At 36.6% G+C, this 14,491-nt stretch overlaps 1 protein-coding gene and 1 pseudogene across 1 annotated transcript; both read right to left on the bottom strand.

The window, feature by feature from the left end:
- Positions 1–337: 337 nt before the first annotated feature.
- On the bottom strand, positions 338–5,128 carry LOC137745042 (TATA-box-binding protein 1-like). Its single transcript, XM_068484898.1, has 9 exons — positions 4,648–5,128; positions 3,797–3,884; positions 3,460–3,531; positions 2,592–2,642; positions 2,178–2,222; positions 1,962–2,054; positions 1,039–1,140; positions 866–939; positions 338–720 (listed from the first exon to the last, which is right to left on the bottom strand). Coding segments are annotated over exons 1-9 (606 nt in total). The 5' UTR covers positions 4,728–5,128; the 3' UTR covers positions 338–719.
- A 3,311-nt stretch (positions 5,129–8,439) lies between these two features.
- LOC137744614 (protein SINE1-like) lies at positions 8,440–11,343 on the bottom strand (annotated as a pseudogene).
- Between the last annotated feature and the right edge of the window lie 3,148 nt (positions 11,344–14,491).

The raw sequence follows: 14,491 nt of genomic DNA, 5'->3' as shown, positions 1-14,491 counted from the left end.
TTAAACAAACTCAAATCATACTATAATATTCTAACCTTTTTTTTTCAAGACCGGATGGGCAGTCCAACCTTTCGAAGAATGGCAAGACTAACAAAGACATTTCAACCTTACAACGTGCCGCATAAAGTGCAGACTTAAAATTCGTCATAATCACTAGACCACCCCGTGATGGTTATGCTATAATATTATAATTGATTACAACTTAAATAGTAGCAGCACTAGCCAGTCAGTCATTCATTCATTCTAAATTTGTAATTGAGTTGATTTGACAAGCAGAGCACACTTGAATCATTGAATGGTGTTTCTCATTAACCAACCATTCATTCAAAATGACGTGTTCAACTCAAAAGTCATTAGATTAGACACTGACTGAATTAGAAGGGTAAGAACACTATCATTGAGATTCAATCAAAATGTTTCTACTATCAAAACTGCAACGTTTTATTTATAAATTCCTCCGACATCACAAACAATCCCATCAACCCTGCCTTGGCGCATCATCTTGCCGTACCAAGTTACCAACAACAACAACAAAGCTGCTTTTCCTGTTACATATTCACACCTAAGTGCTAACCCCTTCGCTACCCAACCAGAAATAACCAAAAATATGTCGCACCAGCACCACAAGGCATTGCCTACCACAGCACCGCAAGCTACCTTCAGAGATGCGTGTCTGCCTCCCAGCAAACGCTAACGCCGTCTGGTATACGTAAGTAGGATCTAAAACAAGATATAACAGAAATCAATTAGCAATATGCTGCTGTTAAGAGAAACAAACATCCTAAATTCATAATTCATCAAGCAATAGATTATGCTTTCTTTGTGGTATCTGTTTGGGGAGTTGAGGAGGGTAGGGAGGGCGCACCATTGCTGGACCTTCCTGAACTCTGTAAGGACAGGGTATATGTTTTCAAAGGCCTTGTATGTGTCATCCCTCACCTAACTCATCAAATTAAACAAAATGTTAGCAAATCATCCAAACGCAAAGGCATGAGTAATTAAATAGCAACTGAACAACATAGACAAACAACAAATCACCTTTGCACCCGTAATAACAATTTTCCCTGACACAAATATAAGAAGAACAATCTTTGGCTGCTTCATTCGATATATCAACCCTGGGAAAAGCTCTGGCTCATACTGCACCAGCATAACACAAGATAACACTATTTCTTTGCAAAAACCACTACGAAGCATACAAGTGGGCAGCCAGTGCAATGTGTTCACAAGCCTTAGAAACAAAGGAAAGAGGACATATTCCATAGAAGGCCTTACTTTGTACACCAAACTAAAAATTCAGAACTGCAGAATTTTGTTAATGCGCTCATACCCAAACTAAAATTTTAATCTCAATGAGCTCGATATTTTAGCCTAATAGGTCTATCCATCGTCCCATCACAATGTTCATACAAAGTAAGTGTTCTGTCTACAATTATTGGGTATATAAAGTCCTTGTATTGGTCAAAGATATGTTCATAGCATTGATTAATTGAATGTGGGTCCATTGTATGTCTGGAGTCTTGAAGAAAGAAATACACCCAGTTTCAGCAAACTTTCTATGAAGTTCGTTTTGAGTTTTAAGTATTTTCAAGAAAGTATTTTAAGCAATGGACTCCTAGTTTCATAAAACCTTCGGAGGCATGCAAAATACGTGGATCTTGTTGACCATAAGCCCGTAAAATGAAAAACGCCCATATAAGAAGATAACTTGATCATGTAAACATTGACATTAAATCATAAAACAAATCTAAAATCAATAAATAATTACGAAACATATCGAATCATATTGAAAAATGATTAAAAAAAAAAAAACACTCTATATTGAATCATATCGAATCATATTTATTACGAAACATAAATAAATAAATAAATAATTAAAAAAAAAAAACACTCTATAAATCATATCGAATCATATTAGGGTTATGAAATGCTAAAGCCTGGGACAGATGGTTCTCACTTACACTTGAAAAGGCACCGTGGGAGTATGCAAGACCCTCAAGTCTTATCGGAAATTTAACATCACAGGAGCCAACAATATTTTGAATCTTGAAATCCTGATGTTCAGAAAAGTATGTATTAAAAGAAGTAATTAAAATAATATAATATACTCTTAAAGGGTTGAACACCTAAGAGAGAGAGAGAGAGAGAGAGAGAGAGAGAGAGAGAGAGAGAGAGACCTTAAATTTAGCATTAAACCCAAGCTTTTGGATGATTCGAGCATACTGGGAACCAAAAATATCAAATCAGATGAAAGAACTCTGACACTATTCCTTGCAACCTAATTAAGATTCACTTTTCTAACTAAATGAAAAGATAATTATGGAAAGAATAATCATCAATAGTAAAACCACTCCCACTCCTGATATGACCAATAACAAATGAAAAAATATTTAAGTTGCAATACTTAAGGCTGATGCTCCAAAGCATGGGTAAAAGTCCACTTACACTGTACTCCGGTCAAAACTTGCGAAACTCACATATAAAACTATGTTTGAATTAAAATGCCTAAAATTGGGTCAAAACTTACGAAACTCACATATACCACTATGTTTTGCTATGTTAATACCAACGTGTAAGCATTCAATAGATACCTTCCTCGCTGCCAGTTTTGATTGATGTTCACTTTTTGCACCTGTGCATACCTGAAGTACCATAGACATTCAAAATTTAAATCTCTTAACTAGACGCATCCAAGGCATGATGGGTGCATAACTCAAGATTTAAAATCATAAAAAAGGGAGAGTGGGGAAAGTAGAGGGTTATATCAAGTTGAAAAAGGATCGTCAAAATGCAATGCAATAGTTACCAGGGTTGTGGTATGAGGTAAACTTAAAGCCAAATTTATTACCATAGAAGTTTAGTATATAAACATGCAATTCAGCCATCTATGAAAATGAAACTCATAAAAGGATCAGTCTGTCACCAAATATATATATCTTGAGCATCAAAATTTGTGAATTTAAGTATCAACATACTGTACATTTTCGACAAGACATGCAATTCAGAAGGACCATAACCAATCAAATATACACTTTAATTCAGATTCAAATCATTCAAAAGTCAAAACTAGCAAGAAAAAAACATGCTCCCCTTCTAGAATTAAGCAATATCATTACTTGACTGCACCCGACAATTGACACACTCATGTATGTAGGATTCCAAACACATTTCGACAAATACATAATCATCTTTGAATATGATGCTAACAGCCGCATCACCAGATAACAGAGCCATCAATTGGAGTACAATTCAAGTAAGATAAACTGTTTTATCAAATCTCACTAACAGGCATAGATTTAAAGAACAAAGTCATTTTTCACAAAAGAAGGGATCGAACAGGAGCAAAAAGATTCAAAAGCCAATTGCTTTCAATAATGATATTACAACAATACAAACAGCTGAAATGAAATCATATCATTGTCAGCAAATAGAATCCCAAAAATTTTTGGGAGGGCTCACCATCTTCCCAGAGGCAAAAATCAAAGCTGTAGTTTTTGGCTCCCTTATTCTCATAATTACAGCAGCAAAACGCTGAAAGACCATTGAATTAAAAAGAAGTTAGTATTCAGTACTCCAAAATGTCTAAAGAGACAGAAATATGCTAACAAAGTCAGACTTTATTGTAAGTATAGTTTCAGGTATAAACAATGGCCCAAGCAAGACCATTTTGGTAAAGTGAGCTAGCACCACTAAGAACCCTCTATAAAGTATTTTAGAAAAGTGAGCAAGCACCACTAAGATTACCAACATGCTACTGAAATAAATTCTAGTCAAGCTTACAAAAAGCCTTGCATACCTTGGGGTTGTATTCTGCATTTCGAGCTTGCAACGCAATTTGCTTAAGATCCAATTTACAATCCAAGTTAACTGTAGATACGATATTCCTACAAACACAACCAAAACAAGAATAAATCATGAAACTTCACTATTTTTCTTCGAAAAACAGAACGTTATTGCTCACAGAAGGGAGGCCTATAGGGTTGATTAAAATGTCTTGATATTATGCATGGGAATAGTCCAAGTTTTATTTTCTTCGGAAAAGAGAACTACTTTAGCTAACAAACAATAGAACTGCAAAAAGAAGACCAGTGATCAAGAAGACCACCATAGAACAAACAAAAAAGAGACTTAGCTAAAGACTCTCCAAAATGCAAAGACTACCAAACAGCAGCTTCTGATGACAAGTTCTAACCATCGCTTCATTTCCAATAAGAGACTAATGTTTAGTGAAATGTTTCTTAGCAAATAAAACTCCAGTCCTACAAGCTTTAGACAAAGAACACAAATACACAAAACAAAAATTCATATAGTTCGGCTTTAAAAAGTCAACTTCCACCACAAAATTTGAAGAATTTCAATTTTTCAAAAACACAAAAACATCTCACGGATAGAAATGAAACAGTCGAACCCATAAATTTTCATCTCCATTTCCCTACTGAAAACCACCATAACCCCATAAAGTGATAATCCGAACATAAGCTTGCGAAACCAATCAGATCGAAAAAAACCCACTACGCAAAACTCAATTCAGAAGCCTTGGACATGGATATTGAAACGAGAAAACGATATTAGAAACTTCAAAAGAAAGGGGAGAGAGGGAGAGAGAGAGAGAGAGAGAGAGAGAGAGAGAGAGAGAGAGAGACTTACTGAAGAGTGGGAACGATGCCAGAGGGGTGAATGGAAAGATCTACAGGTTGGCTCTCTTCTAATCCACCTTGATCCCCCATTTCCAGTATCCCACTATAAAGGGCTCCGTCGATTTCACAAAAATACTACTTTACGATAAGCAAATAAATCAAATCAAAGTTTAATTCTTTAATTATTCTTGTCGGTTCCAGGCAATTGGTCTATTGATCGTCCTGAATCAGATCTGCACAACCTCCTTTGCTCACAATTTCTGAGCCTTTTACAATCTAGGGTTTCGAAAATAATCGGGAAAGAAAATGAGAAGTAGGGAAATTGAAATCGGAGGAAAGTTGGGAAATGGAGGTGGGAAATTTTCAAAAAAGAGGTTCTTTTATAGGTTTTGATAGAAGAAATTGGGGAGAGATGGGTTTGGTTTTGTATCTCTGAGGAGGAAATGCGAATGCGGGATTATGTGAGAGTTGTGCGAGGAAGGCCTTTCCCTTTTGTTGTCTGGCTCGGCTTCGCCACTTTTTGTCGTTTTCCTATATATAGGGTCCACAGGCTGATTCTTACATAGCCAGTCAATCCCTTGCCATTACCGGATGTTGCCGGTTTGGTCTCGTGCTTGTCCAAGCAGGATAACCGGATAAGGGGTGGCAATTTGAATTATCGAAAATGTTATTTACACATCGATTTTTACTTCAAAGACTCTCACGTTTTTTTTAAGTTTTTGATATTGATCTTCTTCAATTTATTGAATTTGACAGTCGAAAATTAAGAAAAATGTATGAGAAATAGAAATAGGTGTGCATATAGTACTATCATTGAATTATATATGTTAATTACATCATTTTTTACAACATAATTATTGTGTTTTACTTAGTTAACTCGTTCAATGTTTATTAATACTTAATTATTTGTGAAAGATACCACATTTTCGTCCAATTCAATGTTAGCGTCTTAATGAAGCAACAAGGAGGATGCTTCGAATTTGGTAGCTATCACAAACATATCTGGTACTTTCTAATTTTTATAGTCTATTCCGCAATTGCAATGTCACCATGCTCGAAGGGAGGCAAATCATATTGTTCACAAGTTAGCAAGGTTTGGTCTTCAGTCAATGCTATTTGGTTCAAGGAGCCATAGGATGTCATAACAGATGTCTAAATGAAGGATAGGTCTAGTGGTTAAAGCTATATATTGTGTTTCTTTGTAGCAAGGCACTATTTTTTTTTTCCCTTAAACTTGGGTTGAATGTCCGATAAGATTTTTTTCGCATCGTCGCTCTATTTTGTAGTATTTACCTTCTTTTTTGCATAGTACTCCCATAATCTTTCTTTTTTATCCCTCATTTTTATGTATACGTAGTTTGCTCATGTCTGAAGCTTAAAAGGTAAAAATAAAAATGAAAAAAACGAAATGATAATGAACCGAGCACTTACAAATTACAATCAATTTCAATTACGTTAACACTTAGGCATGAATCCAATACATTAGCACTTAGAAGTTACCCCCTTAATAAAGCCTCTTATAAAATGTGATCAATTGTATGCAGCAAGGCCCACCCTCGTCTCTTTTATTTAGTCATTGACTCAAACCCCACATGCCTTACGGTTGTTAACTTGTTATAAACATAAAAAACATAACACCAAGTCTTTGTTTAGCTATGTCAATAGCTCAACATATTATATAGGATACGCGTATCTTCTGCTTCCCTGTTCCTTCTTATAATCTCCTCCTTTTTTCTCCATCCTCACACATCCATCTTCTGCTCTTCATTCAATCTGCTCTTCTTGTTCGTATATTTTTAGGTTTCTAATTGCTTCCATATATATGAGCATGGATAATACTTCTATACGCAATTTATTGGGGGGTGCCGCTGCTAAGATTGCTTCCCAGATGCCATTGGCTGCCGGGTTTCTTACTTTTGTGTGCATTGAGTGCTTTGTGGATCAACTGGTTGCTCCGATCAAACCCTTAATCGGCCAGTACTTGGCCAAGTATTTACTTGCCTGCAGTGGCCCCGTGGTCTCCAGATACTTGGACATTTACGTTGCTTACATCCTAAGCTACAAATCCAACGTCGACAACCTGCTGAAACAGCTCAAGAAGCTTAAGGCCACACGAGATATGGTGATCCAAACCGTCGAAGATGCAAAAAGGAAGGGAGAAGTGGCGGTCACAGCTGAAGTCGAGAAGTGGTTGAGCAGTGTCGATAGGCTGACCGAAGAAGCCGCCCAGTTTTTCGTATACAAAGGGGACGCAAACAGCGGGTGGTTCCGTTGGTTGTACGGTCTGTTGATGTCGAGATTCCAATTGAGCAAGAAAGCAAAGAAGATGATAGAGCTTCTCGTTCAGCTCCAAGCAGATGGAATTTTTGCTACTGTTTCTAATTAATTACTTGAATTATAATTTTTGTTTGTATTAGTGATTGCCCAAAAGAATTTGAATTTAAGCATGTGTGGATGTGATTCAACAAATAATATTCAGTCTCCAGAAATTATAATGGCGTGTTTACTAATCCGTAATCGAAAAATCAAAATCTGATTCCGAAATTCACAAAAGTAAATGAAATCACAAGACAAGCAGCCAATAAACACAAAATGCTTGAGTTCATATGATAAATCCACAGTTGATCCGCACAGTATCCTTATCACCTTTTTCTCCTGCTGAACACACAGATTATTCATCTTCTAATTACCCTACTTCTTGTTGTAGTTTGTTGCAGCACCAGCACTTGTACAAAACTAAGTAATAATAATAGCAGCAAGAACAAGAAGAGAGAATTCCCAGTTGCATTGGTGGCTTCACATTCAATACCACTCCCCTACCAATTACCTGTCATCGGATGCAACTTATGCTATTGGTTCGGAAATATCAGATTTCTTTACCAGGTTGCCAATTTTGTCAAGTTTCGGGATCATTCCTCCCTACTTCAGCGTGAAAAATGAATCTCAATAAAGAGGCACATATAGCACATATATAGTTTGTTGTATTTTGATTACAAGTCTGTTACAGCTGTCCATGTAACTAATTCCTAGATTAGTTAGTTAATCAGGTTTAATTAGTTACTAAGCTATTTTTCACATGTATATATAAACTGGTTGTAATTTCTTATTCATTAAGAAATGAGAAATCCAAGAGTCATTTCTTATACTCAAATCAGTAAATTACGGCAGCAAATGGCTGGCTGGGAACCCAAAAATCAAAACATTGGAAACCAAGAAGATACAAATCAGAGAAAATATTGAAGAAGAAATGGAGGGTGAGGAAGATGACAACTATAAGCATTTAAGAGAGCAAACGAGTCGAAGGGCGGACAGCGCTTACACAACCCCAACCTGCATATTTTCTTGGCATGACTCTGCTCTCATATTCTAAGCTTTGGTGTAACAAACAAATATGTTAGGACTCTTGAGATTGTGTATAAAACATATAAAAGTAGCTCTTGCTTATGTTGGTTTGAATTTCGAAACTCCAATTTGTCTCAGAATGCGAAAGATTACGACTTTCAAATACCCTCATGAAAGACTGCTAGCCACAAAAATATAGGCTTAATTGGAAAAAAAGAACACAAATTTCAATAGCAATCAAGTATATAAGCAAAAGCAATGAATAAGCTTTTCCTCAAGAACACAAATTCTTCAATTCTCTTCAGTACATTAATCATCCACATCTGGCTGGAATGGTTAAATTCGAGGGTTACAGAACATACAGATAGATTCTCCTGTCTACAACCATTTTTCACTTCATCAAAAGAAAATGATCCATCAGATTGATTAGAATAAGTTCAAAAACAAGAGAACGAGTACATTAAGTTGGAACTAGATGGTAACCGTCATGCCATTCGCCTTGATCATTAATCCAAAGAAGTGGCATAGCTACTGCAAGTAGAGCGAAAGAAACACCACAAAACAATTTAACAGCAGCCCTTCGATAGGGTCTTTTTATGCCAGACTTTTGAACTTGTGTTTTATTTTCTGGAACTACCCCATGAGATACTTTGTTTTCTGGAAACACCTCATCAGACACCTGCAAATCAGCATCCGCTGGAATGCAATCTGTTGATGACACTGATTCAGGATCACCTTCAAACTGCTCACTGCCGCCGTAGAAGCTACCATGCTCTCCGTCATCATAGTTCGCACCATATGAACAACCATCTTGACCGTATCTGGCATTTGGGCTCCAATCAAACTCGTTCATGGATAAACTTCTAGATCTTCTTGCTGGTTTTTTGGAGAACTTTGAGTCGGCATTATTGGTTCCTGAAGAGAGTGAACAAGCCTTCTCGGCGTATTGAAGATGATGCTGTCCACATTGAGTGGAGTACGAGACCTTTGAAGCACAGGAGAAGCAATATTGGTCAAAATAAAGACCATAACATGCAATACCATACCAAGATTGATAATAAACAAGAAAATCATATAATTGACAGCTTGAGTAAGCACCACACCTTCGTCGGAAATAAAACATTCATTGACAAACTACTTAAGCTGTTACAAATAACAGTTACCAACAAATTTCATTATGGAATTAGAGCAGGAATTATGAGTTTGAATCCCTATAGTTTCCTCCTCTCAGCATAAGTTGAATTCCACATCTTGGGCGGTGAGGAGCAAACCACATGTGAGGGGGGAGACATAACAGGAGTGCTGGTTCATGTCCCTTGCTTAAGGTTTTGGGATATAAATTCCCCAACAAACTTTGTCGACTATAACATACCATACCATCCCGATTGGCACTCTTTTCTGAAATGCAAAGCGTTTTAGCAGAGATAAGTTTTCAAAGAGTTAGACACGATAAGCGTTTTGGGCAATCAATACTACTTTTACAATCCAACAAGGAATTTATTCACTTTGTTGCTGCATTACTTTTAGTTAAACTTTTTACCCATGCTCCAAATTTAGTTGGATAACTACTTCTACCCCCATAACAATCAAATCAGCAATTGCAACTTCAAATTAGAAGAAAAATAATACCATATGTACATGTCAAACTTACCCAAGGACTAGTTGTGGTGCTTCTTGATACTCCATTTCTAGGATTTGTTTGCAGGAACCCTGTAAATTCCTCATTGCAATCTCCTTCGTATTTCATGAATTCATTAATTCATTAATCCCAGAGTTACCTGGATATCCATTCGAGTAAGCACCACCCCGAGCAATCTCCGAGAACAAACCATCCTTGAGAGACACGTCAACTCCTCCATTCTCATGACTCCAAACCTTCCGGTTTACACTCCTACAATCATAAATTGAGTTTCAGCTACCCTGACAACTCATTGTTATAGGTGTCTCAACAAATGAGTCATATTCTGCAAAGGAATCTAGAGTCTGTGATTTGGGTGACACTGATGCAGGAGACTGGTTGCTGGCACTCGACAAGTTTCGCCTCCTGCTCTGGTCTCTCCTACTAAAATTTGACCCACTGGCCGAACCAGGAGCCCTTTCATGTCTCGAACCTTTACCTGCAGCTGTTCGCCTTGCCGTTTGCAGAGCTTCATAGGCAGCCCTTGAGACGTAAGCCATCCGATCAGACTGACACTTCCCCATTTCTTCAATTATCAACTCAAAACAAAAATCAGAGATAATGCTCCAAGGATCCAGGCACTTCATCAAGAAATTCACCATTTTGATAGCTGACAGCCGTTTCTGAGAATTCCCTTCCTCTACACCAGTATCCAATATCCGGATTCCAGCTTGAATCCTCAACCTGGCATATGGTTCAAAATTAATGCATTATGCTTCGCAAGGGATATGACCAGACCCATGTGTGCATTTGTCTGAGTGGACTTCTCCTCCAAATCTCCAGAAACATTCTGACAGACCCTATTAACCATCTCATCCAAAGAAAACGCCAATTATCTGAATCAACAAGGGCCCTCTTAAGCAAAGGGCAGCTCCAGAAGTGAAGCTCTCTTGAGAATCCAAGAGGAAATCCGAGAGAGGAGTGCAAAGTGAATGAATAATGTGCCTCTTATTGTCTTCAGGGTTGGTTGGGTCAATCCCATATAGAGCAATAGCTGGGACAACCTTTGAGCATGCCTGCTGAAGAGGGAAAGACCCTGCACTCGAAGCCAAGGTCTTCATTACGATGGTCATGATGCTATTTATCAGAGGGACTATTTTAACACCGTGAACTCGCAAGAACTTCGTGCAGCGAAATAGTGCATTCCCCGGACAAAGAACCAGTAAATCTAGCGTCCACTAGAAATATATCAACACTTGCACATATTTTACGACCGTAAATAGCTATACGCGATGTATAAATAAATGACCATGGTGAAAATAAATCACCAATATAGATAAAGCAATTATAAGGTTACCTAACCAATTTCTACTTAAGTCTCATGCAAGACTGCTTCAAAACAATTATTTAATCAAAACAGTTTAATAAAAAAAAGTTGAGCTTTGAAGGGATCCACTCACAGAGATCATGAGTATCTCTATTCAATAGGACCATTTCCTTTGTCCAAGTTATTCAGTAGCTGGTGGTGGTTGGTCATGGTGGAGTTAGAAAGCGTGAGAGATCTCGAGAGTTAGAGCGAAGGAGAGTATGCAGAAATGAGGAAGGAGGACGAAAGTGCAACCGTGAGTGGGATGTTAACCTACTTAAAAATTCCCCCATGGAAATTACCATTTTTCCATTCGCTTCTCAAAATTTATAACCTTGACTCTCGTTACTCCAACTTCGATTCTGCTTTCGCCTACGCATTCGTGAGTACGAAAACTAATTTAGTAAAATAGAAAAGCATGAGAAATTGAAATTAAACTCAGAAGTCACCATGCTAGGGGCATTTTGGTCATTTCATAATCTTAGGGAATAAAATACATTATTTTAAGGTATGGGTTATAATAGGAGATTCCGAGAAACAGGGTCAATAGGTAATAATAAGTCATGGAGTGATATGAAGTCATGTTATACTTCTACTGAAGTAATTTTTCATTCCTTACAAAAGCATGACATCCTGTAGCGATAAAGAGGTTGAGTTAATATTACTCTTAACGAGGACTATGCTCTCTTATTGAGTGGGATAGATAGCGATACAAATATCCCTGATAGTCTCACCCCAATGATGGTGGAGGTGAGGCCGCCTCCTATGAAGGTTTAGGGCAAACTTCTAGCACTATCACCGTACTAGGATACAAGCACATGGCCGTAAAGTGCTGGTTTCAAACTTCAGCTTAGTAGAGCTGTGTGTGTTTTGTTGCCAGAGGTAGAGTTCAAAACCGCGAGTTACTCTTGTTGTTTCGAAGCAATGTCACCATAAAACATGAATACTTGTGCACAGCTCTATAACACGTTGATTGATGAACTAGTTCTATTTTAAATAACCAAGTGGGTGATTGTTGGAACGTTTTTAGAAACAATATTTTGGAAGAATTAATCTGATATTATTAATTGGCTAGTATCATTTTGTCAGGAAACCTTGTTATTGTAAAATTAAGATAGAAAAGAATGCTGGTTTTGCCAAATCGTATACGACAAAGGTTTCCTTGCTAAATAAGGTTTACATTCCAAAACACCAAAGGTTTCCTTGCTTTAATAAAAGAACAAATACAACATGTATAAATAGGACCTCACTCTTCCATCCACAAAACCCCCCACCTAAATACAAACGAAGATCATCGTAGCCAAAACGTCATGGCAGGCCTTCACTTACCTGACCTTGTTACGCACAAAATCATCCAAATTCTCCCCACCAAAGCTGCGGTTCGAATGAGTTTTCTTTCCAATCAATGGGCAGATGTGTGGCGTTCGAGCTCCGTATTAGATTTCGACGAGGGTGGTTATGAGGAAAGCCTTGATTGTCGAGACAACCTAGGTGATCAACATAGAAAGTTCATCAATAACATCTTGAAAAGATATAAATTTTGCGGGCATGATTAGCAAAAGAAACTGAGGTTAGATAAATTGAGGCTTCATATGACGGGGTACTTGGTAACAGAAGATACTACCATTGTAGATGAGTTATTGAGTTGTTCGTTTGAGAGAAATGTCAAAGAGTTAGATATCAACCTTCGACTTTGTAGATTAGTTCAGAGGAATTGGCATGACAAGAAAAACTACTATTGCTTATCTCGAACGACCTTTCTTGATGCAAAATCTATAACTATCCTTTGTTTGTCATATGTGAGGATAAAGGACATACGCAATGCCAATGATGGACCTATGGATCATATAAGCCAGCTTCTTCCCTCCTTGAAAAGAATGTGCCTCAAAACTGTGCACATTGATAAGCATGCACTGCGTTACTTAATTTGTGAGTGCCCTTGCATTGAATATTTGTCATTAACTTCATGTTCTTTTGATGGTGATCGAGAAGATGCACTCTCCATGTTTTATCTTTCAAGTTACAGTCTCAATTTCTTGGAAGTTAAGTATTGCAAGGCTCCAGATATTCGAGTTGATGAGACAATAAATCTTGAATCTTTTACATTTGTTTCATCAAAGTTTCTTCCTGTTGACATTATAGTCTTGCACAATTTCCATAACTTGAAACATATTAACATTCACGCTCGTTACCTGAAAAAACTATATGTATTCGAATCTGATCGTAGTTTGGAGGCCACGATGAATACTCCGAATCTGAATTCTGTACATTTCATTGGTTACTTAGCGTCCAAGATTTCTTTGAAAGCTCCAAATTTATGCAAGGCTACCATCTTACTGTGGGAATTTTGGGACGTACAATTTCCGACCGCCTTTAATGGGGCATTGAAACATTTACCTGTACTGGCAGGGTTTCTTAAAGAATTTGGTCGCTCCAAGAATCTAGACCTCATTGTTGCTGCTTTTAAGAATGTTATATTTCCAACAGAATTCAGAAGCACCAGCTCTTGTGCAATATTGCCTGGTCTCAACAACAATCTTGCGCTCAAGGTATCAAATTATCTTGAAACGGATTCAGATATTTGGAGGACTCTTTGACTTGGACTGCACCTTCTGCAAGGGATATTTCTGTTAAGAAAATCATTGGAACGATACTTTTTGAATAGTGAATAGATAGAAAACATGAGTTGTCAGACTTCTCTTGAGTGCAGCTTCACCAACTGTACATTCATATATCATGTCGAGATACTCGGTCAATTAAGATGTTTAGACCTGATTTCATATATATATATATATGAAAAAATATATAATATGTATGTTTATTTATTTAATAATTTTAAGACACTAGCCAGTCAATGTTTCCGTTTGATATTACAGTATTTTGCCCTCCTTCGTTGTTATATGTATTACTAGAAAGTGTTCATGCGCTTTCTAGAATCTGAAAGGACCCCACGGAATCCCAAAAGGCCAAAGGGATAGAGGGCTGGCTATTTTTTTTTTTGCTTATGTTGGATTTCCTGTACATGAATTCATTGAATATTTTTTAACAGTTTTATTATTATTTTTTATTTACAAAAAATTTTCTATAACTTCTATTTTTCATATATATTTTTTTAAATTCTATTTTTTTCCTATAACTTTTATTTTACAAATTTGTTTCATATATATTTTTTTTAATTTCATTTTTTCCTATAACTTCTATTTGTCTCACAAAATTTGTTTCATTTTATTTTAAATTCTATTTTTTTTCCTATAACTTCTATTTCACAAAATTTGTTTCATATTTTTTTTTTAATTCTATTTTTTTCTATAACTTCCTAAGCCATTATACAATATTAAATTAAATTAAGTAAATGAAACAACATTAAACAATATTAATAACATTAACCAACATAAAAAAAACATTTAACAACATGAAACTTAAACAACATTTAAGTTCTAGTTTTTAAATAATAAATTATATTTGGCCCTATTGTCCTTTGACCCTCGGTTGGAGACGGTTTTTTGTGATAGAGCTAAAACGAGCCAT

This window comes from Pyrus communis, chromosome 9 (assembly GCF_963583255.1).
Source record: "Pyrus communis chromosome 9, drPyrComm1.1, whole genome shotgun sequence".
NCBI lineage: Eukaryota > Viridiplantae > Streptophyta > Magnoliopsida > Rosales > Rosaceae > Pyrus > Pyrus communis.
The sequence above is the reverse complement of the archived record's forward strand: the minus strand, read 5'-3'. Positions and strand labels throughout refer to the sequence as shown.